General features: G+C 50.4%; 1 protein-coding gene across 2 annotated transcripts in view; it reads right to left on the bottom strand.

Annotated features, from left to right (window-relative positions):
- EEFSEC (eukaryotic elongation factor, selenocysteine-tRNA specific) overlaps positions 1-23,956 on the bottom strand; it is a 257,743-nt gene that overhangs the window by 56,782 nt on the left and 177,005 nt on the right. For both annotated transcript variants that reach the window (XM_028101802.2, XM_028101805.2), the window contains exon 5: positions 6,599-7,255. In XM_028101802.2, coding sequence (XP_027957603.1) covers positions 6,599-7,255 — 657 coding nt within the window. The remainder of the gene's footprint in view (positions 1-6,598; positions 7,256-23,956) is intronic.

Raw genomic sequence — 23,956 nt, 5'->3', positions numbered from 1 at the left:
CATCCCATCAGTCTGGCCAGTCACAAGGCACAGCTCAAAGGTCACCAGCTCTTTGTACTTTTCCCTCACCAGACCACCTCCTCCCACTTCAGCAGAGTCCTTGCTCCTCTCCTGCTCCCTGTGGGCCCTCTGTATGCCCTCTGACTAGGCACGTGTCTGTCCTCATAGGAAGGCCATGTTTCCTGTGACACTTGGCCTGGTCCACTTAGAGAGGAGCAGCTGGTGTGACTCTGCACGTGGCTACGATGCAGGGACCTCTGGAGCATGGCCTCACAGCTCCACTCCAGCTGAGAAACACTCTCCACCCCCTCTTCACTTTTACCAGATCTTTGCACACCTGCAAAGAAAGATCCTTTACCTGTTTTCTTTAAATACCTATGCTTAAAGGGAAACTTCACATGGTACCCTAGAGAGAAAAAAAGAGTCGCCATAAACAGGAACCTGATGGTAAAGTAAATACAATTAAAAAAATGGATCCTAGTCACAGACTGTTGCCACTGGAAAGATCTATCTTGGCCCTATTTTCTGCCTGTTCAAAAAGCAGATGAGCACGGAACAGAGGAGTGTTCAAGTCACCTTCAAGGGAATCTAAGACTTTCTCTGTGATGAATCAAGGGGCAAAAAAAAAAAAAAAAACTGAAAAAAAAAAGTTATTACTAAGAGGTTCTACATTATATAACAGTATGAGAAAAAGTCTTAGCCAAATGAACAGCAACTTACTGCTTACAAATTTCCAAGTTGCAAACACATGCAAGAATGAACAAATGCGCGCACGCACACACCCATCTATGTATCTACATCCATTCTTCATTTCCAATTTTAATGGTTCATGTTATCTACTTTTAAAAGTCTGCTGGGGTTTTCTCTGTGGTCACAGGTACAACCAAAATCTAAGTCCCACAAGGACAGGGATTTTGTTTCTCTTATTCACTGTTGTATCCCCAGCCCTGAAAACAGCACACAGGTATTCTACAAACATTTTTCGAATGACTATTGCTGAATGTCCAGTTTCATAAATGTTCCACGGAAAAAAAGGAGAAAGTGTATTTTCTCTATTTCTATCTAGAAATCAAGCGTAGCAATTGTGTTATGCCTTAGTGTCCTTACCTGTTGTTTAGTGGGCCTGTCCAATTCCAGAATCTGCATTCTAAAGTGCCCCACTATAATTATGACTCCATTTTTTACCAAGTTCTCTTTGGATTTCTAACATTTTGTTTTTATATGTTTGGTAGGTACAAGTTCGTAACCATGCCTCTTATCATTACATGATGTCTCTCTTTATCTTGGTGAGTATTTTTGTCTTAAATGCTAGCTTGTTTGAAATTAACTTGTCTGAAATTACCACTCACACTTTTTGTTCAGTCACCTGACATTTCTCTGTCTATCCTTTTATTCCTAACCTTCGTTTACCACTCTGTGTTTCCTATAAATGGCATATAACTGGATTTTGTGTTTTAATCCAATCTATCAATCTATGTATTACATAAGAGAATTTGGCCTTTCACATTTAGTATAATGACTGATACTCTTGTTCCTTCTGTTTTTGTCATTATTTATGACCAATGTTTTTATTTCCCTCATTTTTGTCGGTTTAATCAAATTCATTCCAGTTTTTCCTTTGTGTGTGTGGAACTGCTACACTTTCCATTTCCATTCATAGTTTCTTTCCCTTTCTTTGTGTTTATAATCTGACACATAGTTCTATATTTTTACCTGAAAACAGGATACTGACCATCTCCCTCACCACCACAGGCTCTAATTCTCTTTCCCAAGCCCTCTCCCTAGAAAGACTAGCCCTTTAGAACACCTTCACTTCCCTTCCTCTCCCACTCAGGTGAGACTTCTGGAGCATTTCTATTAACCCGAGCTCCCTTCCCAGGACCTAATTCCTGAGGAATGCAGACAGAGTTGAGTACTTGTGGTTGTAGGTGGTAATTAGACTTTTCCTTGCAGGATGCTCAATCTGTTTCAAGACTCCTATTTACCATTTAGATCAGGGGTGGACACAGTATAGCTAGAGCCGAAATTCTGCCCAGTATCTGTTTTTGTACGGCCTTCAAGCTAAGAATGGTTCTTCTATTTTCCAATGGACTGAAAAGCATCGAAAGAAGAGTATTTCATGATGTATGAAAACTATGAGAAATTCAAATTTCAGTGTCAATCAATAAAGTCTTACTGGCACCCCACCACACCGTCTCGCTTCTACCTTGTCTACGGCTGCTTTTGTGCCCCAGGGTCAGAGTTGAACAGTTGTGACAGAGACCTAGGAGGTACTGGGTGCCATAACTCTGGGACGGCTCCACAGCATCTCACCCAGCCATAGGTTTTATTTATTCATTTTTATTACCAGTGCATAGGCATCATGTCAAAACAGGAAAAGTGGACTTCGAATGTCACACTTTCAATGCTCAGTGAGGTGTGGATTATTATTTTATCGAATTACATGGCAAAGCTCTGTGTTCGTTATTGGCTGTGTTAATACAACATACACTGACATCACAATATTCCCAGCTCACAGAAAAAAAAAATGAGACAATTTCAAGCAGTACATCTCATCACAGCAGAATTTCTTCACAAAACAAAACCGAGAGAGAGAGAGAGAGAGAGAGAGAGAGAGAATAGGCTACAATCAAAGTAAGTTTGCAAGTGGTTCATTTGTTAGCCAAGCAAGGAAAGCCATTTACTGGTGGTAAGTTAATTAAATAGTGTTTGATTGCAGCAGCTAAAAAAAGTATCTAGAGAAAACAAGCTTGTTAAAGATGATTAGATTTGGGGCAAGGCCAATTGCCTGGATGTGGTCCACGGGCCACAGACACTGTAGGTGACACCAATGAGTGAAGCTACATCTGTAGGGGAGTCTGACCCATCCTCCAGTGTAAGTGAAGCAGAGCACAGAAGTAAGAGAAAACCCAGGGAGGGCTAACAGCTGGCCTCCTTATGTGCCATGCACTGTCCTCAGCATTTTGTATTTATTTCACTGTTACATTCTTTCTAGAACTTACTACTACTTGAAAGCATCTGAGGTAGATGTAGATACTGTTCCTTGTCAGTCTCCCCCGTGAGAACAAGAACTCTGTCCATCTTGCTATATCCCCATCACACACAGGAGCTAAGTAAACATCTGGATATATGAATGAATAATGTCTTTTAGGCAATGGGCTCAGGACTATATGCCTTAAGTCTGTCCAGATGGAAAGTGTCCATTTAACACATATCCATATAGGGCTGGGCCTTCCTTGTTTATAAATGGAGGATGTCTTAGAGGCCCAAGCTGAGCTCCCAGCCCATGGTGCAGCGCTGTGAAATTCCCTGGATCTGCCCACATTTCCACACTAGGAGGTGGTCAGGCTGGGACTGAAGCCCAGGCCTGCACGTTTGACCAGTCTGCCACATGGCAAAGGCTGTGGCCAACCAAGTGATCTGAAAATCTCTGTGTACTCTGGGGCCTGCTCGAGGCAAATGGGGCTCTCTGTTGGAGTAAGTCCGGCCTTCTACTCGTGAGCTGTACTAGGAAATCTCCTTCCTGCTTCCCCTGAGCTAGACTCAACTCTTACATATGAAGCCACTTCACCTGTGAGGTGGAGACTGTTTGCTTCTCAAATGAATGAGACTGTTGAAATAAAATGGCTCCCCAAGGCATACAGTTGTTACATGGCACAGCTAAGTGTTTGAGCCCAGTCTGTGTGATCCCAAGTTCAATGCTTACCAACCTGACTAGGAAGAAAAGTCTCCTGCCAAGGATACTCCAGTTTCTTGAGAGCATGCCAGCCTCTCAACTCACTGGGCAAGAATCTACCAGACATGCTGGAAAGATAACGGCTCAGAGGCCAGTCAGTGCTGGGTTCAAATCCCGACTTGACCATCCTGTGATCTCGGGCAGGTTGCTTCACATCTCTTAAGCTGGTTTCCAGTGTGGCTCCCTTTGCAGAGGGGCCCTGATGGCCCGAGTTCAGAGTAGGAATAAAACTAGCTTTTTTTTTTTGAGTAACTTTTTGTGTTGTTTGAATTATTTTTTACCATGCACATATATTACTTTTCCCAAATATTTACATATAATTTTAGGAGGAAGAAAGTGATCTATTTAATAATTTCATAAAAAGTACGTAGGAAAAGTAATAACCTCCTCACTGAATTTTTATAAGAATTCAAAACAATGTATGCAGCTAGTAAGAGCACACAGTAGTAATAGCACACAGTAGGTGCTGGGTAAATAGAGTAGGGATGGGGTGGAGGTAGGCAGGAGGCAGGTGTGTTCCTGCCCCTGGGCCCAGAAGGGAATCTGTAGCACACAGGACAGGTGTCCATTCGGCTAGGGCCTTAAGGGGCTGGTAGGGGGAACGCAGGTACCGTGCCCTTTCCTTCCTTACAGGGTCCCAGTCTCAGGACCCCTCCACACACCTCCACAGCCCTGTCTGAAGCAGTCCCTGGCTGAAGGGAGCCTTTCTGCTCAGGATGTCTAGGTGGGATCTGTCGACTGCGAGTCTGGGGCTCTTGTGCCTCCACTTCTGGCCTCCCTGGACCGAGGAGGAAAGGGCTGGTGGCCCCAGGGATGCCCTAGATTGGTGGTATGGCTTGGGTCAGCACATCTCCTTGGCTCTCCCCAGTGCCCTTAGGAGGCAAGAGGCACTCGATAGTATGTTTACTTGCTCCTCACAAACCCACACTCCTCATTCTCGAAGGAAGTAACTGCTGCTCCACCACCAACAGGCCTGTGTGGGGCAATTAGACCTGTGAACTCACCAAGTGGGACACTACTCCATGACAGATATTTCACCAGAGAATAATTATACTTCATAATACTGCTAATAAATCAAACGAGACAAACGAGTGACGTGCACTTTATCACCTTCGTCTTCAATCAGCATCTCAGGGCTGGCCCCCGGCTGATGGAGACTTTGAGTGGCCCCCATGGTCGGCCCATGACCCCTCCTGGCAGCCCTGGGAGTTTAGGCTGCTGCTCTGCAGAGCAGGAAGCCAACATTCACAGAGGGACAGACAGCAAACAGTGGCGGGGGGGGGAGGGGGGACACGGACGGGGGGGACAGACATGGTTCCAGTTTCAGGACTCCAGCCACAGTGCAGGGTGACCAAGCCTGTCCAGCTGAGCAGCCAAGGTTGGCCTCAAAGTGGAAGGCCTGAGATTATAGAGCTGAGGATCCTGAGTTTTGGATGGACTGTGAGGGGGTAAGTAAGAAACTTCTACTGATTCCCCCTCAGAGGGCAGGTCTAGATACAGGCAGGAGAGGAAGGGAATTGGGCCTGAGCACCAGGAAAAATCCTGAGACAAGGAGGAGGAGAGTGGGAGTTCCTGCAGTGACAGAGTTCCAGAGAAGAAACGTGGGGATCTGAGAGAGGGGAAGGAGACAGGGTGGGCGGTGGCAGTGGAAACCCCGACCCTGGCTGGTACCCAAGGCTCTGACACTTTCTCCTGAGTGCCTGCTCAGTAAGGGTCAGACCCCATGCTGGAGCCTATGCTGACTTGGGCAGGGCGCTGCACTGGGAGGGGTAACCTTCATCCTGCTATCTAAGGAACAGAACCGCAGTCCTGTTGAGGGCCTCAGGGCAGACCCCACTGGAACCTGAGCTTCCCAGCACTGGGGTCTTAGCACAGCCATGCTCACCCAGCTCAGAGACGAGTCCCAAGAGTCACAGCCATCCCTGCCCTGCAGGGACCCACATCAGGGAGTGAGGTTTGGACAGACATTTGGACATTCTCTACCCATCTCTTCAAGGCCCAGGAGGCAGGGATTCCCACTGAGACCTATGGTGATGGACAAAGTGGGGGGGGTACCTGACAGAAGGTAATCCCTGGACTTCGGACCCCTTTAGGCTCTAGGCTACCACAACTGCCCACTCCCATGAAAGGCCTGTGAACCAGACTGGCTCACCCATGTCTAAAGACCTGCATCTGGTGATGATACCAGGCACCCGAGGAAGCCAGCAGCCTGGCCCCTCCCACTGTATCACCTTCCTGTACCTTCCCACCTCTTGCCCTCTGGCACCCAGCCACCATCACTCCCCACTTCCCCCACCCCACAGGCTGAGGACACGCTTGGCCAGGCCTGCCCTGCATTGACCAGCCATGCTCCCTCTGTCAATATGACTGGCATATCTGTTGATATGACCCAGCAGCCACCCTGCCTAATGGAGGCTCAGCCCCCACTGAGGCCATGAGAGCGAGGGCCTGCTCATCAGGCTGTGAGGGGCAAGGCCCGGCCTCTTATCTGAAGCTCAAGGGGGCCACTGATACTACTGGCTTCTGGCCCAGGTGAAATGCTGCTGTCTGAAACCAGTTTGTGTGAGGGACCAGGGCTGCTCTGCCCTACACAGGCCACCTCCACCACCAGAGTAGAGGGCAGGGATGGGAGCAGGTGCAGTGGGGCTCTCCTGCCTTGGTTCAGGCCCCGCTATGTGACTGAGGGCTAGCAGAACTCAGGCCACTCAGCCACTCTGGGCCTCAGTTTCCTTGTTTTAAAACATCAGAAGTTGGGACCAGAAGCCTCTGAGGTGTCTCTGGTTCTCATCACAGACCCCAACTATGTCCATCCCGGCCACCGGGGCCCGACAAGGAAGGATGATGGGTGGAGGGGCTGCTTACCCGTTCTACAAGGCCATGTTTGTGCTTGAGCTTATACACTTTCAGCCTGGGCAAGAAGCTCTCAGCATAGTCCTTGTCCTCCAGCCCGTGGAGCAGGACGCCGTGGAAGGCCAGCCGGCACATGTTGGCATGAATGTCTGCATCTAGCCTGGAGCCAATCACCAGGCACAGCCGAGGGCAGGTGACAGGCTTCTCAAATTCCACGAGGGCCCACTGCTGCCGAGGGCAGCAGCCTTCTGTGGCCTGGCCCGTCTTCTTGTTAGCCTCATCACTGTCTGTCGCCACTGGTGCCAAATCCTTATCTAGGTACTGCTCCTGGAAGAGGTATTCTCGAGAGAAGTCGAAGGAGTCCAGCACAGGCTCATGGTCAAAGCTATCGGGGGCAGGGCTGAAGAACATCAACCGGCCCATGACTGTCTCATGGCCCACCGTGATGTGGAACTTGGCTTTGGTCTGCAGGGGCCCCCGGAAATATGGGATCTTCTCCACAGAGATGATGGCCGCGTGGACAGTGTGCAGGGACTCAGGGGCACACACCAGGCCACGCTCCAGTAGCTTGGGGTCAAACTGGGTGACGCAGATGCCCAGTCGGTCTCCCTGCATGGCTGAGGTGACAGGCATGTGAAACATCTGCATGGACTTCACCTTCTTCACCACCTGGTGGGTAGCAAAAGAGAAAGCTCATGAGACGAAGAGCCTTGAGGCTGGGGGGAGGGGCTCCAGCTGGAGAAGTTCCTATCCCAGTACTGCCAACACTCACTTGGCCCCTGGCATGGCAGCCCAGAGGAGCTCTGGGGTGCTCAGACTCCCCTTGGCCAGAGCAAGCTCCACCCTGCAAACACGAAGCCCACAGGGCACCCTGGTCCAGGATGCGGGCGGTGGTCACGGCAGCCAAATCCTGAGCTACCTTAGCTCCCTCCATCCTTCTAGTCGCTACTCCACTCCAGACTCCATTCCAGCACTTTCTTGCCTTGAGCCCTCTGTAGAGGCTTGTCACCATATGCAAAATAGCCCCCCAGGTCCTCAGACTGCCAAGCTATGGCCATCTGTCCTTGAAAGCCCAGGCCAAACCCCGCTGCTCTAGAAAGTCTACCCTGACCCCCAGTGGGCAGGATCTGTCCCTCTCTCTTTGGTGCTACCCCAGCCCCTCTGAGTCATACACAGCCTGCTCTGCTGTCATTGCCGATTCTGCACCAATCTGCCTGCTAGCCTGTGGGCTTGGGCTTCTCTAGGGCAGGTCACACTGAGGGACTACAGTGTGCCAGGCGCTGTTCTGGGGGTAGGAACAGGGTGAGGAACGGCAACAAAACTTCGAATACATTAACATTAACTAAGTTTGTACTGATAGAATATATAAGACTTTGTGTGTAAATACTAACATAATTATATACATTATTATATATAAAGTACTATATTACATATAATATGTATACCATATATAACATAGAGAGAAGGCCTAGGGTGTTGGGGGAGGTCTGGCTTTTTAGAGCGGTGGTCAGGGAAGACTTCTAGAGGTGATGACTCAGCTAAGACCTAATTATAAGAATTTATGTGAAGGTCCAGAAAAAGATAGTTCTGAACAGGGGAGCTAATGAATGTATAGGCCCAGGATGGAGGCACCGTGGGTCTGAGAAATAAACAAAGAGGCGGGAGGGCTGCAGCAGGGAGGGCAGGGAGGAGAGGGCAGGCCGGAAGTCGCCGAGGAGTTTAGGCAAAGGAGTAACCTGATCTTATCTCTGTTTGGAAACTACCACACCAACTACTACACCAGGCAGATTTCTGCACCCACAGTTTGTAAATCAGGAACAGACATAGGAAAGGCTCTAATAAACGTTCACGAAATCAATGAACATTCCTACTAAGATCCACTGTCGGAGAGGAGATGAGATCACGCTTAGCGCAGCAAAGAAATGGGTAATGTATTTCAGAAAACCTCATCAAAATTTGTTAAGTTAAAGACACTTTGGCCTTCAGGTTGCAAGCATCCCCATCTGCAAAGCCCGGGTGTGGGGAGCACTCGTTTTCTCCCTGGATAAAGGGAGAATGCTGAGCGGCTCCAGGCGCAGGAGGCCAGGCCCTTTCCTGGAGAGCCATAATACTCAAGTGTTTGTTTAAAGATCATTAACTACCTAACCAAGAGGTCAGGGGGCAGAGAAAGTGAGAAGTGCAGTGTCAAAAGCCACAGCCAAGATCAATCAAAGAGAAACATAAAACATCTCTGAAATGGTCTACAAGGGCAATGGGAAACTAAGATTTTCAGGAATGCACCTCAGAGTAACTGGAGAATATTATCTTACACTAAGTGTCTGCCCAGCGAGGCAGGCCCCGAATCACAGCTCTTCCCCCCAAGGCCTGTAGCCGCCCAGTGAGCTGTCCTCTGGCCCCCACCCCACCAATCTCCCTTCTCCAGGCCAGGTTTCTAAAAACACATGTTGGATGATGCAATTCCTTGGCACTGACTTCTACACGGGCTCCCCTCTTGCACATCACCACTTTCAAACCTTTTGGGTGTAGCTGTTGTGAGCAGGAAGATCCTCTGGTCATGTGAAATTCTATGGGGAATCAGCCCCCTGGCCGCCAGCCCCCCACCCCCCACATTGGGTAAGCTGCTCAGGGAGGGTAGGGGCTCTTGCACCTCCTGATGTTCCCTCTGCTGCCCCACCAGGGACTTCTGCTTGCCTGGCTTCTCCTCATGGCCTTCCCTGGAGCCTCCCACCACATGAAGCCACAACCAGGGGAAGCTTGAACAATTCCCTACATATAGAACCACATATTCGTTTTGCCTGTGAGGACCCTTCTCCCTGGGACTTCTTCCACCTAAAATTCCTGTTCATGTCAGGGGACCTCCTGGAACGGCTTCCCTGCTCACTCCAGACAGAGCTGGTTACTCTCCTTGGGCTGCTCTGAACCTGACTTCCTGTGTTGCCATTGCTGCTTTATGGTTCTGCCAGTCTGTGCCTCCTCGTACCTACTGAGTTAAATTACCATAGGGTAAATATCCATGGCCCCATCATCCACCCTGAGAACTAAAACATTATCAATAACTTCACTCTCTTTCTGTGCTCCTCCACCACCTAGTTCTGCCTGCCCCCCAGCTGGAGGCAACCACTCTCTTGAATTTGGTGTGTGGCATTCCTTTCTTTTTATATATATACGTGTACATGGTTGTGCGGAGGCTCACTACATATGTAGTACATATGCCTAATCAATACTTTGTTTTCTGAGTGTTTGAACTTTAGAGTTCTTGCCCGTGCCGCCTACACCTGCAGCTCATTTGTTGCTGATGCTGTATGTCACACGGCACACACAGACCACCATTCAGCCTCCTACTGATGCGCACATGGGTCATTTCCAATTTTTCCCTGGAAAATGATGCAATGAATTCCCTCTCAAACAAGATTCCCGCCTGATGCACAGTGCAAGGAAGTGTCTGGAAGACGTGGGCCCTGGACCAGAACTGCTGGGTCAGGAGCAAGTGAGGGCTCATGTCTGCTAGATAAATAAAGTACCAATGTACGCTTCCGCCCACAGGCCAGAGACTCTCAGTAGATCCGTGTCTTCTCCAGTGTCTGGCATGACCAGATTTCTTAATTTTTGCCTATCAAACTTGTGTATTTCCCCTTTTAAATCCAGGTTCCTACTGCTGTATCTTGGTGCCTAGTGCAGAGGGTGGCTGACAGATGCTGTTTATGGCAGACCCAGTTAAACATCCAGCCCATCCAAAGAGAATGGCTGCATCTGATTCTGGAAGAGAACTGCCCCCCATAGCAAAGAAAGCATGGAGCGGAGATTCTGGACTGGCTGGGGCCTGAGCGAGCTCCTGGTGTTCAGGATGCTCCCTGGGACAGAGGCACAGGGCCCTCACCACCCTGACGGCCCCCACCCCCCCACCCCCATCATCAAGCCCATCTCCCAGCAGGCTTCATTAAAAGCATGTTCCTTTCAACGGGGCTTGTGTTCTTAGGACTGAAATAATAAAGAATGCTTTAAGAGGGCACCGAGAAGAGCAGAAAGACAAATAACTGTGCAAATCAAGATTTCAAGGGCCCAGACAGGAAATTGTGAAACAGATAAGGCAGGGACAGGGTGGCGAGGCACGACTGTGGGCTCTCGTGGGGTGCATGCAGTGGCGGCAGCGGCAGCACACAGGCTCATGGACAAGCCCACATTCTTCAAGATGGCCTTTAAGAATGTGAGAGCCCTGGGTGCCTGGGTGGCTCAGTCGTTAAGTGTCTGCCTTCGGCTCAGGTCATGATCCCAGGGTCCTGGGATCGAGTCCCACATCGGGCTCTCTGCCTGCTTCTCCCTCTCCCACTCCCCCTGCTTGTGTTCCTGCTCTCGCTATCTCTCTCTCTGTCAAATAAATAAATAAAATCTTTAAAAAAAAAAAAGAATGTGAGAGCCCATCTAGGACACCGAAATACGGGAAAGTAGTTATGCCAATTCCAGAATGGGAAAAAAACAGGCTTCCCGTTCATTTACTGGCCAACTTTGAGAGAGTCCATCCATCTACTCAACAACTCACTCATATTTACTAATATCCAAGTTGAGTGGCAGAGGCAGTATATGTACATTCACTCAACACATATTTACCAAGTTTCTTTCATGTACCAGGCCCAGGCCCCGGAGTGATACAGGGTGAGCAGAATAGACTCTGGAGTCTACTGCTGGGGGTCGGGGTGGGGGGAGCTTATAAAATCATCAACTAATAAATGCAGATTACAAAACCATGGAGAGGTGCTATGGGAGAGAATAACTGGGTGATGCAATCCTTCCTGGGTCATCAGGGAGGGCTTCCGTGAGGAGGTGGCACTAAAGCTGAGACCAGAGGGAGTAGAAGAAACAGCCATAGGGGCTCTAGGCAAAGGGAAGAGCAGAGCAGGTCTGAGGCTCTGAGGTGGGAAAGAATGTGGCCTGTTTGAGGGACTGAAAGGCGGTGGGCTGGCTGGCAGGGCGGGGGCAAGGGGCAGTGGCATTAGGTTGGAGACATGGGCCCGCCACCTTCACCATGAGGACAACAGAAGCCCCCGGTGGTAGCGGTGTCCTGGGGCTGAGCAGAGGAATGTCACCTGCTCCCACATGCTTTGACAAGGTCACTTTGGCCACACGGTGTGGTGAAATAAGACAGAAAAGGGGGAAAGCAGCTAGGGAGGAACTCTGAGAGTTCTTTGTACAGTACAAGGCTGCAGTGTGCTGGCAGACCGGGTGCGGGGATGAGGGAGACCCTGGCCCCGGTGAGGATGGACCCCCAGGCTCCGGCTGGAGGGACAGCCTTGCGCTGCCGGGAGGAGGGGCCGCTGAGAGATCTGTGCCTGGGAGAGGTCTGTGAGGCGGCCGGCGGCAGGTGCGCACAGAGGTCGCAGCTCCAGGAGAGGCAGAGGCTGGAGGGGGAGGTTGGGGGCTGGGCAAAGAAGGCTCATGCACCTGACTGCCTCTGGCCCTTCCACCTGGAGGTCTACCAGGTTTCTACCTCCAGCCTACCACATCTGAGACTCCTCTCTTTCCATCTGTCTGTCTCAGAAGTGGCAGTTGTGTGCTTCCGGCTGCTCGTGTGAAAACTGTGGGTTCCACCTTGGCTCTTCTTGTTCTCTCGCCCACGTACCCAGCCATCAGGCGCTCCAGCAGGCTTCGTTTTCCCAACAGGGCCAGTGCCCGAGCTCTTCTGCAACCACTGCCCACCCCGCTCCTAGGCCCACCTGGCTTTGATTACTGCCCATTCCCCTGCAACCTGTTCTCCACAGAGCAGCTTAAACATAAGATATGACTCTGCACTCTTGCCTCCAAGCCCTTTACTGTGTAACTAACATCCTTGCTGGGACCCCAACGTCCTACAGTTGGCTCCTGTCGTTTCTCTGACTTTATTTGCTACAATTTCCCTGCAGCCTCTACTCACATCCTTTCAGTCACATGAACCTTCTTACTTCTTGCTCCTGAAACATGCCAAGTGTGCTCCTACCTCAGGGCCTTTGACTAGGATGCTCCTCCCCCAGATGCCCTATTTCTCTTTCCCTTGTTTACTTCCTATCCACTCAAATGTTTCTTTATCAGAGCCCATCCTTGACTCCACAATAAGAGCTCCCCATACCTATCTTCTTTTCTTTGTTTTATTTTTCTTCATAGCACTCATCGCTACGTGACATATCATATATTTGCTTCCCGACTGTCCCTCCCACACTGGAATGTAACCTCCATGAGGGCGAGGGCTTTATTTTTATTTTCTTTAACTTCTGTTTCTATCTTCAGTGCCCAGCGCAGTGCTGGACATATAGAGGCCCGCGACACCTATTTGTGGAATGAATTAATGCAGCCATGGTTGGGTGCAGCACTGTCCCTGCCCCCAGGGAGTTCCAGTCTGGGTCTGGGATGTATACATCTACAAAGGCGCATGGAGGTACATAGCCATGCTGTGAGAGCAGGGCTGGCCCCTAGGCTAGCTAGGAGTTGGGAGGTTCTAGACAACCCAGGGGAAGGAGCCTTCCAAGCCTCTCCGAGGAACACAGGTTTCTCTGGTGGGGCGCAGTTAGGATGGCGGCAGAGAAGGCAGGTGGCAGAGCAGGGAGGTGGCTCTGTGTGGGACCGCCAGGCAGGCCCATTCCCTGAGCTCGAGTCAGAGAAGGGATGGTGGCTGCCAAGTCTCTTCCTCTCATCCTTCCCCTCTTTCTGGCACCAAGCACTTCTGGGGAAGGGAGGATGGACCCACAGAGAGAGGGAGGAAGGAATACATCAAGCAAGCAAACAATTTTTAAAAACTCAAGTTCGTGCTTGCTAAGCAATTTGGCCCTTTCTGACTAACAAAGAGGCTTTATCATCATCTGGGTCAATTATTCTTCATGAAAACTCTACAAGGCAGGTCAATATTTTTACATTTAATTTTAGGGATGAAGAAACAGAGGTTTTTGATGTCTCCAAGGTCACAAAGCAAATAGGCTGAGACTTGGGACAATGAATACAGGGACTGCAAGGCAGGCCTGACATCCCACGGCCGGTCTCTGGACCAGCTGAGCAGAAACTGGGCCCGGGCGGCGGGCGCTGGGGGCAGAGTGGCCCTGCCCTGCTGGGCTGCTCCAGGTCTGGAGGACCATCGATGTGGATGCCCATGTGGTGAGAACCAGAAAGATGGCTCCAGGGAAGGGGCAGAGGGAAGACTCCACTGTGAGGGGACCCTGCTCAGGGGTATGAGGAAGCCAAGACTTGGGAGTGGTGGGGGCAGGCATAGCTCAGGCCCTCCTTCTCCCTGCCCAGGCCGCTATGGCTGCCCTGGCCGTGGTCAGCAACAGCCTCCTCCTGGCCAAGCACAGCGGACAGCTTCAGAGCCAACTTCTCAACTGCTTTGCTCCCTTCTAGCCGCCGTCATGTCTGTGTTTGGGTAGCACAGTGCTCAGCACAGGACAGACACTCAGAAAACGTCTGCTGATGGAGTAGATGAGTGGGCAAAGGAACCCTCTGTGCACTCCCAGGCCTGACACACTCAGATACCCCTTCTGGTCTTCTGAGCATCTGAAGCGTAGTTTTCCAGCATTCTGAGGACTCTGTAGGGTACTATACTCAGAAGGACATGGTCTCTGTTTTGGAGACTACTGAAAACCTCCAAAAGAAGTGGCTCAAGGTGGAAAGCATAAAGCATTCATCTCTGCTCTTCACAGTACCTTGTGTGGAATAGTGGTACCCAGCTCACGCTGGATTCCATGATTTTACCCCATGACCTATACAGAAGGTACACAGAGAGACACTCAACACTGGTCAGATACCTACACATGATGACGCTCTACCTACATGAGCAAACTTTTAGGTGGCAAACAACGATCTCATTTTATAGACAAGGCAACTAAGCTCCCAGAGGTTAAGACATTTATCCACAGTAGCCAGATCTGCCCACCATGAAAACCCAAATTCTTTTACTATATCATGCCATAAAAACGCATCTACTCCACCATGGAAATCCAAATGAGTTACAATCACTGCAGTGAGGTTCATTCACACGTGGGGAGTTCTTTGGCAGCATTCCTTCTGCGGGGTAAGAAATGGAGAGGCCCAGTGACATCAGAATACACTGCAAAGGAACAACAGTGTTTAGGGCCCTCCCGGTATTCTACGGAATCAACAGATGCTTCAAAGAAGTGGACAATAGCCTGCGTTTAGCAGTTTTTCTGATGTGCAGAGATTTTTGTAATAATGGTCCTGGCTGTAATGAGATTGGACCTCTATTATCCATTTTTGTTCCACTAATGAGCCTGGAAGCTCCTGGCTGTGCCAAAGGCGAGGGTCGGGACCTTGCAACTTCATCATTACTTAATAAAATGTAAATTGGAGAGGAAAAGAAACACACAAGGTTTGACACTAATAAGCTTACAGCAGGATCAGTTACTTCAATTCAAAGAGGTTCAGACCGGAGGGGGAAAAATGAAATAAGCTTTTAAAGATCAGTCTAGGTTTGGCTCCATCAGACCTAACCAATTTTGTTTAATAAGGTTTCAATTTGGCTGCTCTTATTTCTCCCTCTTCGAGCTAGGCCGGGTACAGATAAGGCATCCCCCCACCCCACCCCAGCCTAATGCATTAATTGTCTCTCACACAAAAAGCCAAACTCAGGACTCTGCACTAGGAGAGAGCAGTGTGGGCCCCTGGGGGCAGCCAGCACCTCCCCTGCTGGTACAGACCCCAGCTCCCCTAGCACCACCTCTGGGACTGCAGAAGAGACCACCACATGGATCCTGGGGACTCCATTCTTACCCACTTGTTTTTTAGAGAAATGAAAACCATCACCAAAGGTATGGGAATCAAATGACATCAGAACCACCTGTGCTCCCACTCTGACCGCTAAGATGTGTCACTCGTACTTCATGCTGACAGCAAGCTGAAGAGCTCTAGTCCCATTTCCCTCGACTCCCTGCAATTACTTTCATGAATTCCTTATGTGTCCTTCTATTTTATACACTTTGACCCATGTGTGTGTCCCCGGATAGTATATATATTTGTTAGTTTATACAAATTGTCCCATATTATTGCTTCACTCCCACTTGCCTCCTTCCTTCTGTATTATGTTTCTGACATCTGTTCCTCCTAGGAAATAGAGATACCGATCTATGTATCTATTTAGCATATATTTATCTAGACAGAGATACTGCTATCTCTGTACATATCTAGGTGATTTTTTTTTTTGACCACTGCGTGTTACTTCTTTGTGGGAAAGCTCCACCTTTTAACCATGCCGTCACTGATGGACACAAGTTGCTGTTTTTGCTGCTAGAGATGATGTTGCAGTAACTGTTCCTATACACATGGCCCCATCCACACACACAGCGTTTTTCCAGCATGGGTATCTGTGTGGAAGGCTGGCGTGGGGGGCCATAGTCCAGTGTGGCCAAGTCTCACCAACTGCTTTCTGAAGTGGCCGGCTTCCACCCACACTGGCAGTGCAGACCCTCGCCAGCACTTGGTATTGCAGGCTTTTTAACTGTTGCCAGGCTGATGGATTAGGCATGGTGTCCCATTGCTGTCTTCATGTGCATTTCTAGGGCCAGGCTCCTCAGAATCTCTGCTGCTTCTAGTTCACCCAAGATAAACTGATGAAAGCCCCTTGTCTACTGAGACCCTGCCAGGCCCCAGGGGCTTCACGGGCATGCTCCCGAGCCCACATGGCTCTTGGAGGTAGGAGCGGTGCACTGGAGGGGCAGGGAGGAGATGAGGTAGAGGAGATCTGTGTAGGCCCCTGCTCGCTGTCCTGGCTCTCCTCCTGGGCTTCCTGCCCTCTGAGCACCGGGGCCAGGAAATGCAGTCCTGGCAGCACTCGACACACTTCTCCTCCCACCTGGCTGTGTCTCTGGGGAACTGTACTGGCTGACCAGAGGTGGGATCTGTTCTATGCAAAAATTCCATTGGGGCCTCAACAAAAGACCAACGGGCCCCTGGAGAAAGAGGGGAGGGAGCCAAGGAGAACTTCCTGTCCGAGATCCCTGCTAAGGAATAAGGAATGCCCCGTATGAAAAGGAAAAGAGGATCTTCAGGAGCCTGGGGGCCCACAAACCCCAAAGATCCAATTCTAGGACCAGAGATGGAAGGGGGCTTGGCCTGTCTGCACATCTGCCCGCTCTGGCTCTTCTCCTGGCCCTGGGCGCCCAGGCCAAGTCCCCACTCCCAGCAGGGCCCACATGCATCTTCCCCACCTGCACACCTCTCCCACCGAGACCAGCTCGGGCCACCTGCTCAGGGCCTTGGAGCACCCTACAATGTTCTTCACGGCACTCACAGCACCTTAATCATTTCCGCTATGTGCCTGTGCATTCTGTTGTTTTCTGTGGGGCTCCCGCGCCACATGGACAGCTGCCCATGCATAGGTTGGATTTATTTTGCTCACCACCGCCCTCCATGTGGCAGCCAAGGTAGAAGGGAATGAATGGATTTGGTTTCCTACCACATGGCCCAGGAAAGGCCCCTGCTCCTCCATAGCGACCTCGCAAACAAACCCTGCTTATGAACCTCCCAGTCGCTGCAACAATGGAGAACCGTAAAAGTGACAAGGGGTCTGCCAGGAAGCTTTATGCTCCTCCTCCCAGCCACCCTCCACGCATTTGTCATCCCATAAAACTTTAAATTGAATTATACCAATGTTTGAGTCTTCTGTTTTCCATACAACTGGGGTTTTAATTGTTTTTAACGACATCCCTGGGCTTTTTGGGGGGTAAGGAATCCTTGGGAGGCAAGCAAAGGGAGCCAGCTCTGTCTTCGGGGCAGGGCCCAGAAAAGCCGTCTGTGGAGCACCGAGCATGACCACACCTGTGCGGGTGGGCCTGCGCAGAGAACCCAGACAGGCTTGGGTCTCAAAGGGTGGGTCCCAAGTCTCCCCTTTCCTTCAGGCCTCTGTGAGTGCTCCCCCTACCCCATGGCCCCTGCTCCTGGGGGGGGGGGTACACCAGGCCCTGTGCTCTAGCTCTGAGCTTTGGGCAAATTTCATGACCTTTCCAAGCCTCAGTTTCTTCATCAGTAAAATGGGACTAATACAACTTAGGCCACAGGGCCTCTGTGAAAGATTTAAGGAGGTGGCATGCACCTACTATCTAGTGGAGCATTTGGAGAGTGCCAGGTCTTTCAGTGAACATGGTGGCCCCAGCCCCAACTCACGGTCCAAACCTCAGCCTCTGGCTTTTTCCTTATCCTTTAAAAGTTGCCATTGCCCATAAATGACAAATCCTGAAATTCATGTGCTCCACACCTACAGTTTCTTCCCATTCCTGGTCCCCATTTCCCACGCAGACTCCCCCAACAGTCACCCCTTGCCCGTGTTTCTGCCAGGCCACCCGCCTAGTATAGAGCCCGGGTCATACAATGCCCTCACTCAAGCCCGCACATGCTCCGGGTGTCGCGCTCACTCTCTGGCTGGCACTCAGCCCACCCTCCTCTCAGCCTGGCCTCCTTCTGTGTCTATGCCCCAGCTCACTCTGAGCCTCTGCTCCTGCTTATTTATCCACCTTTCACAGTGGGCATTCTTCAGGGTCTGCTGCCAATGTCATCACCTGCATTCCCTCAACACACATACTAGTAGCACCTGCTACCAGGCGGGCCCTTCACTTGACCCTGGGGACATGGGGGAAGCCATGGCCTTTGCCCTCTATGACTCCACACTCACTGTGGGGAGCAGGTGTGTAAAGTGCTATTTAGAACACAGTGTGTTGAGTGCCACTAGAGGGGCTCAGGGGGCCTGCAGAGAGAGGAGGTGACATCTGAATTGGATTTTGAAGGATGATGCCATGCAAATGAGATTAGGAGAGACAGAATGGATGTATGGGGAAAGGGTTGTGGGGAAAGTGCAAGGAGGTGCCAGCAGGTCTGGGCAGAGTTCTATAGGGTAGGGTTCAAAACAAGATGAAGCTGATGCTGGGGCAGGGCTCTGAGGGTGCAGGAGCCCCTTCTTCCCATCTGTGCATCTTGTCCTGATGAGGCAGGGTCTGCCAATACAGAAGGGATTCAGGAATAGCCCATGGAACGGAGTTCCAGGAAAAGCAAGGCTGGGGTTCTCACTTCCCGATACCTCCCAGGGAGAAACCTGTGCACGTGAGCACAAGATAAGATGGTCACCGCAGTACAGGTAACAGCCACGGAGACCAGGCAGTGGGCCAAGAGTCCATCCATGGCACATGGCAATGGGCAATATGAACTGTCCATACTCACAAATGCATGCACTGGTCAGGCTCTGTATATAGTGACAGGGTGAGGCCAATATTGGGCAAAAACAGAAGAAGTGCAAAAACCACACAACATGCTACATTTACAAAATGGCGTCATGTATTTTTATGTATACATATGTATTGCATAGAGAAGGGTTTTGAAGGGTACACTCAAAAGAATTAACAGGGGCCTCCTCTACACCAGAGGCCAGGATGGGGTGTGACAGAATGGGCCCTTTCCCCTTAACTGAAAAGTTTCACTTTCGGGACATGCAGGCATTCATTAAATGGTTATATAATTAAAAATTAATTATTTAAAAATAAAAGACAGACATTCTAGTCAATTAAATTTAATACAATCAGGTTCTAATCAATTCACTCAACAAAGACTGACAGTTTGCTCTGAGCCAGACTCTGTGAGGGTGCTGGGCCAGGAGGAGCAGTAAAGGAAGGTGAGCAGGGTAGGAGGGGTCCCAGGAGAATGAGACACACTCCCTGGTCTCCCTGCTGAGTGCTGTAACCCCAGACTTGAGTCTTGCCTTCTCCAGCAACACCCTGAAGCTACCAGCGGCAGGACGAGAAGCCAGCAGGCCCCCTAACTAAAGCCTGGCCCAACCTCCCTTCTCCACATGGGAAGACACTGGGGACTCTACCTGAGGCAACTGGCACAGAATGGGAGACTCTCTCATTTCTCCTGAAACCTGGAAACAGTCATGCCACCTGCCAGGAGGGGGAGGACAAAAGACATGATACAAGGCTCTGAGTTCCTACAAAATAAAAGGGAAAAGTGGCACAATGGGGGATGCAACCACTCCCAAACAACCCCAGCTCCATGCAGCACCCAGACCAAGAGCCAGCTAGTAGGAGGGGTGACCCCAGGCCAGGCCTGAGAGCCAGGCACTCTGAAGACACAACTATTTTGTCCTCAACCTGAGTGAACCCACCTTCACGCCACCCAGGTGCCCAATGGGAAGTGCCTGTTCTTCATGAAGTGGTCTGGAGACAAAGACACGCTGCCCACGACCACAACCCGCATGGCCACTCAAGATCACCCTGGTCCAAACCTTTCTAAAAGGGCTAATTGTTTCTACATTTTACGTCTAAGAATCCCACCCCTAGGAAACTCTCTGAATGGTAAAGATGGGTCACTAAAATATTCACTTCACCATTCTTTATGATAACCACAAGACGGTGACAACCCAGCTGCCCAACAGTAGACAAATGGCGAAATAAACAGCGGATGAGATGTCGTGTAAGTAATCAAATATACAAAGCAATTTTATCAGCACGGAAATATGCTTTCTTTATAATACTGGACAACTAATCAAGGCATAAGCATATTTAAAATATAATCCTAACTGTAACTAGCAGTTGCCTCTGGGTGATGGGCTTCTCCATGAGTTTTGTTTTCCAGTTTCTTCATACTTCCTGCAGATTTCTAGAGTGATCACGTATTGCTTTGATTTAGGAGGAAAGGTTTTTAAAAACCTAAGTTAAAGGAAAAAGGAAGACTATCCCACCAGGCTGCAGCAATGTGTCATCTCTGCAGAAAGTCGGGTTCCTTCCCCAACCAAACGCCCTGATCTGGGCAGCCTGCCTCAGGCAGGCATCCTGCCAGGCACTCTGTATATTCTTGCCCAGTCGCACAATCACCTCACCAGGTAGGTGGTGCTGTCACCACCATTTGACAGATGAGGAAACAGAGTCAGTAACCTGCTGAAGGCCACTCGGCTGGCAAATGGGGAAATGAGGATGCAAATCCAGCAATGCCTGGCTCTGAAGTGCAAGCTCAGCAGCCTACAGCTCAGGCTACGACTGAGCGTGGAGCACAGAGGCCTGGCCCCAGAACTGTGGCAAAGTGGGGAAGCGGTCACAAAATGGCTTAGTATCGGCGGAGGCTACAACATAGGGGTGGCAGCAGTGGGGCCCAGACGAACTTGGAGGATGGAAGAAGGCCACCTCCAGGTAGAGAGCAGGGCGGGCGGGGAAGGTCTAGGGCTGGGCCTTGCCTGTGATAGGGAGAACTGCATCTGACTGGCCTTTGTCTTCTGTCATGAAGCCACCTTCTAATGACAAACCAAAAATCAAAGTAAGGTCTGTCCAGGGAGGAGAGGCAGTCTCATGCTTAGAAGTCTTGAAACAGTAACAGGAAGGGTACCCTGTACCAAAGATTTTTTCCTCCTTTCTATTTTCTATATACTATTCTGTGCTTTCCAAGTTTGTCTTTAGTCTTTAGTATTAGAAAGAAAAAAAAAAAAGATTTTGAAGGCAAACATCAAATATTTCAATTTTAAACTCAAATACATCACCTAGAATTAATTCCACCAACAATGATGAACGTTCTGCTATGTACCGGGCTGTCTAAGGCACTGGGCCTACAGCCTTGTACTGCTTATTAGCAAGCAGGGCAGGGAGCTCACGCTCAGGCAGAGCAGGATGGAATGGGTCAGGAGATGGGTATCCAAAAATAAAAGAGCAACTTTCCCCCTCTCTGGTTCCCTCTTCCCTCCTCTTTGGGATCTCTTAGGGAGAGCTCTCAGTTTTGCAATGGAGTAAGGAGCCCACCGACCCATAGGAAACCTGCATTTCCACTGGGCCCGGAGCCCTCAAGGACCATATCCATTCCTTAGGGGGTCTCTTGCTGAGATGCCAGCATGCCAAGGTGCCCACAATTCCTCAAAGACAACATGATGTGCTTCTGCCTTTCCTAATGGCAGAGAACAAATGGAGGACACTACCCAAAAATTGCCCGACAGAAGCACAGAATTTCTTGGAAGTCCTAAATTTTATATTAAGATTCATGGAAATTTTTGCATTCTGTGCTGTAAAAGATCCATGTTTGTTTTAAATATAAAAATGAAGTTTGGAATCAACTGCCCTTGTGAAAACAGACTCGTTGGCCATGGCACGTGGTGGCATTTATCCCCGGCACCCTGACCCAGGAGCAAACAAGTTACGAGGGAGGGATGCACTGAACTGAAGGGATGCAAGTGCTCACAGGCCTAGGGAAAGACTCAGACAGGCAGCGAGAGGCTCGTGCACACGACTCCCTATCTCCCTGTACTCACTCGCTGACTGCCAGCCCCAGAGCGCACTGAGATGCCGTGGGGAGTCCACTGCCCTTGAGCACCGGGTTTCAGCAGCACACCTCTGCTGGAGTGAGCACCCGCACACTGCTGAGGGAGGCGCCAGAATCCAGAGATACACATGTGCCATCCACCCCTCATCTTCCACTGCACTGGAGGAACACTGACCGTCCCAACACTAGCCGACCCTACTGAGGGGTGGGGCTGGCATCCATCCTGGCAACCACCCAAGGGATTTTTGAGGGGACTGCTTGTCTCCACGGCATTTGCCCCTGGGGCTGGCCTTGGAAGGTAGTTCCATGCCAAGATGTGGCTCCAATGCAGCAGGAAGCACTCCAGCTTCGCAGTAAACCATGCTGGCCAGGTCTGCCGCTTCCCAGCTGGGGAAGGGCCCAGCCTCTTTACCCTCTGAGCCTCAGCTTCCTTGTGTGTGAAGTGAAGATGACAGCACCTGCAAGGCTATGGCAAGAACTAAAAATGACGTGAGTGAAGCCCAAGCACAGTACCTATCACTCAGGAAAGAGCTGTTGTGATTCAAAGAGTGAAATTAAAAGCCCCAATGTGGGGGGAGCAGGGAGGGAGCAGCAGAAAACTGCATCTGGAAGGCGCACTGGCTCCGGCACTTCAGATGACAAAGGTCAAAGGCCCTAATGCCCAGGCCAAGCACTAGAATCACCAAGTCACCAGCACCCATTGCACAAACAACCCCGGCCAGAGCCAGAAAACCAATGAACTCAGCTGACGCACAGGGAAGGCCCTTCAGTTCTGCTGCACCTGGGCCTTAAGACGCCATCCTGGGGAGGAGCTCCCCAAGAAGCTGGGTGGCTGGAGGGACTCAAAGGAGGCGTGGCTGCTGGCAGCAGTTTCAGTTTCCATATGCCGGAGATCGCTCCAAAGCCAAAGCTTGGGGCTGACAAACGTTTCCGGGATATCTGGAGAGATTTATCTAACGTGAACTATTCCTAAGTGTAGACAACCAACATATATACCTTTTATGCGGAGCTGAGAGAAGCTCTTCCCCAAAACTATTACGGATTTATAAGTGCTTGCCCAGAAAGCAGGTTGGGGGGATAACGATCTTAAACGTTATCTGACAAGTTTAGGAGCTGTTGTTAAGGTTAACGAAAATTAGTTTAAACGCATAAGCAAGAACTCTGGGAAAATGTCAGGGAATAAGCTGCCCCAGGGCGGGATGGAAAAGCAGCACCCTCCCAGCCTGGAGAGTCGGAGGGAGCTTTGGCCAAGGTGACAGGTGCATGCCGCCAAGGACAGACAAGAGGAACGGCAAAGGCAGAGGGGGCGCACAGGGCAGAGATGGAATCCAAATCACTTTTGCTCTGCCAGCGCCAGAGCGAGCTCCCCACCACTCCCACTCCTCCCTAGCACGGTGCCTGGCGCCCTGGCTCCACACCGCCCACCTCAAGGGCAGGGGCGAGGCGACCCAATGCGACCAACTCTGCTCCGTCAGAGTGAGGGTTACACTGAGACAGTGCATGCGAAACGATGAGTGTGGCATCATAAGAAGTAGACACTGTTCAAAGAGATCAGTCACTAACACTACTACTATACTATTTCATCCTCGGTAAGGGAAGATGAGCACCCCAACTTCACTGGGACGACAACGAAATAAAAAAGAAGATTCGAAAGAACTGCGTGAACACGGCTGTTTGCTCAGCTCCCTTGAGGCCTGTGCACCAGGGCTCACATACTTTTCTGTAAAAGGCCAGATAGTAAATATTTCAGGCTCTGCCTGCCCTATAATCTCTGCTGCAACCATTCAAGTTTGCCATTCTGGGACAAAAGCAGCCATCAGCAAAAAACTTTATTTACAAAAACAGGTGGCAGGCTGCAGTCTGCTGACCCTGCCATGCACTGCGGCCCAGGTACTGTGAGCGCTGCCACTGAGGACGGAGACCCAGCCCTTTGTCTGCAGCAGCCAGATCTGTGCCACCAGGCGCCAGAGGGACTGCCCGAAGCCCGGGTGCAAGTGGCAGAGCGAGCCCGCGAGACGGGCATGGACTCAGCAGGCATTTTCTGAGCACCTACTCTGTTGCAGGCACATAGGACAGAATGGGACATGGTCCCTGCAGGAGAGGGGATAGCAGCCCGGC

The sequence above is a fragment of the Eumetopias jubatus genome, unplaced genomic scaffold (genome assembly GCF_037043125.1).
Source record: "Eumetopias jubatus isolate StellerSeaLion01/CBP00866 unplaced genomic scaffold, mEumJub1_p1.0 scaffold_1, whole genome shotgun sequence".
In the NCBI taxonomy this organism is placed as follows: domain Eukaryota; kingdom Metazoa; phylum Chordata; class Mammalia; order Carnivora; family Otariidae; genus Eumetopias; species Eumetopias jubatus.
Note: the sequence above shows the minus strand (reverse complement) of the source record. Positions and strands in the feature narration are given on the sequence as shown.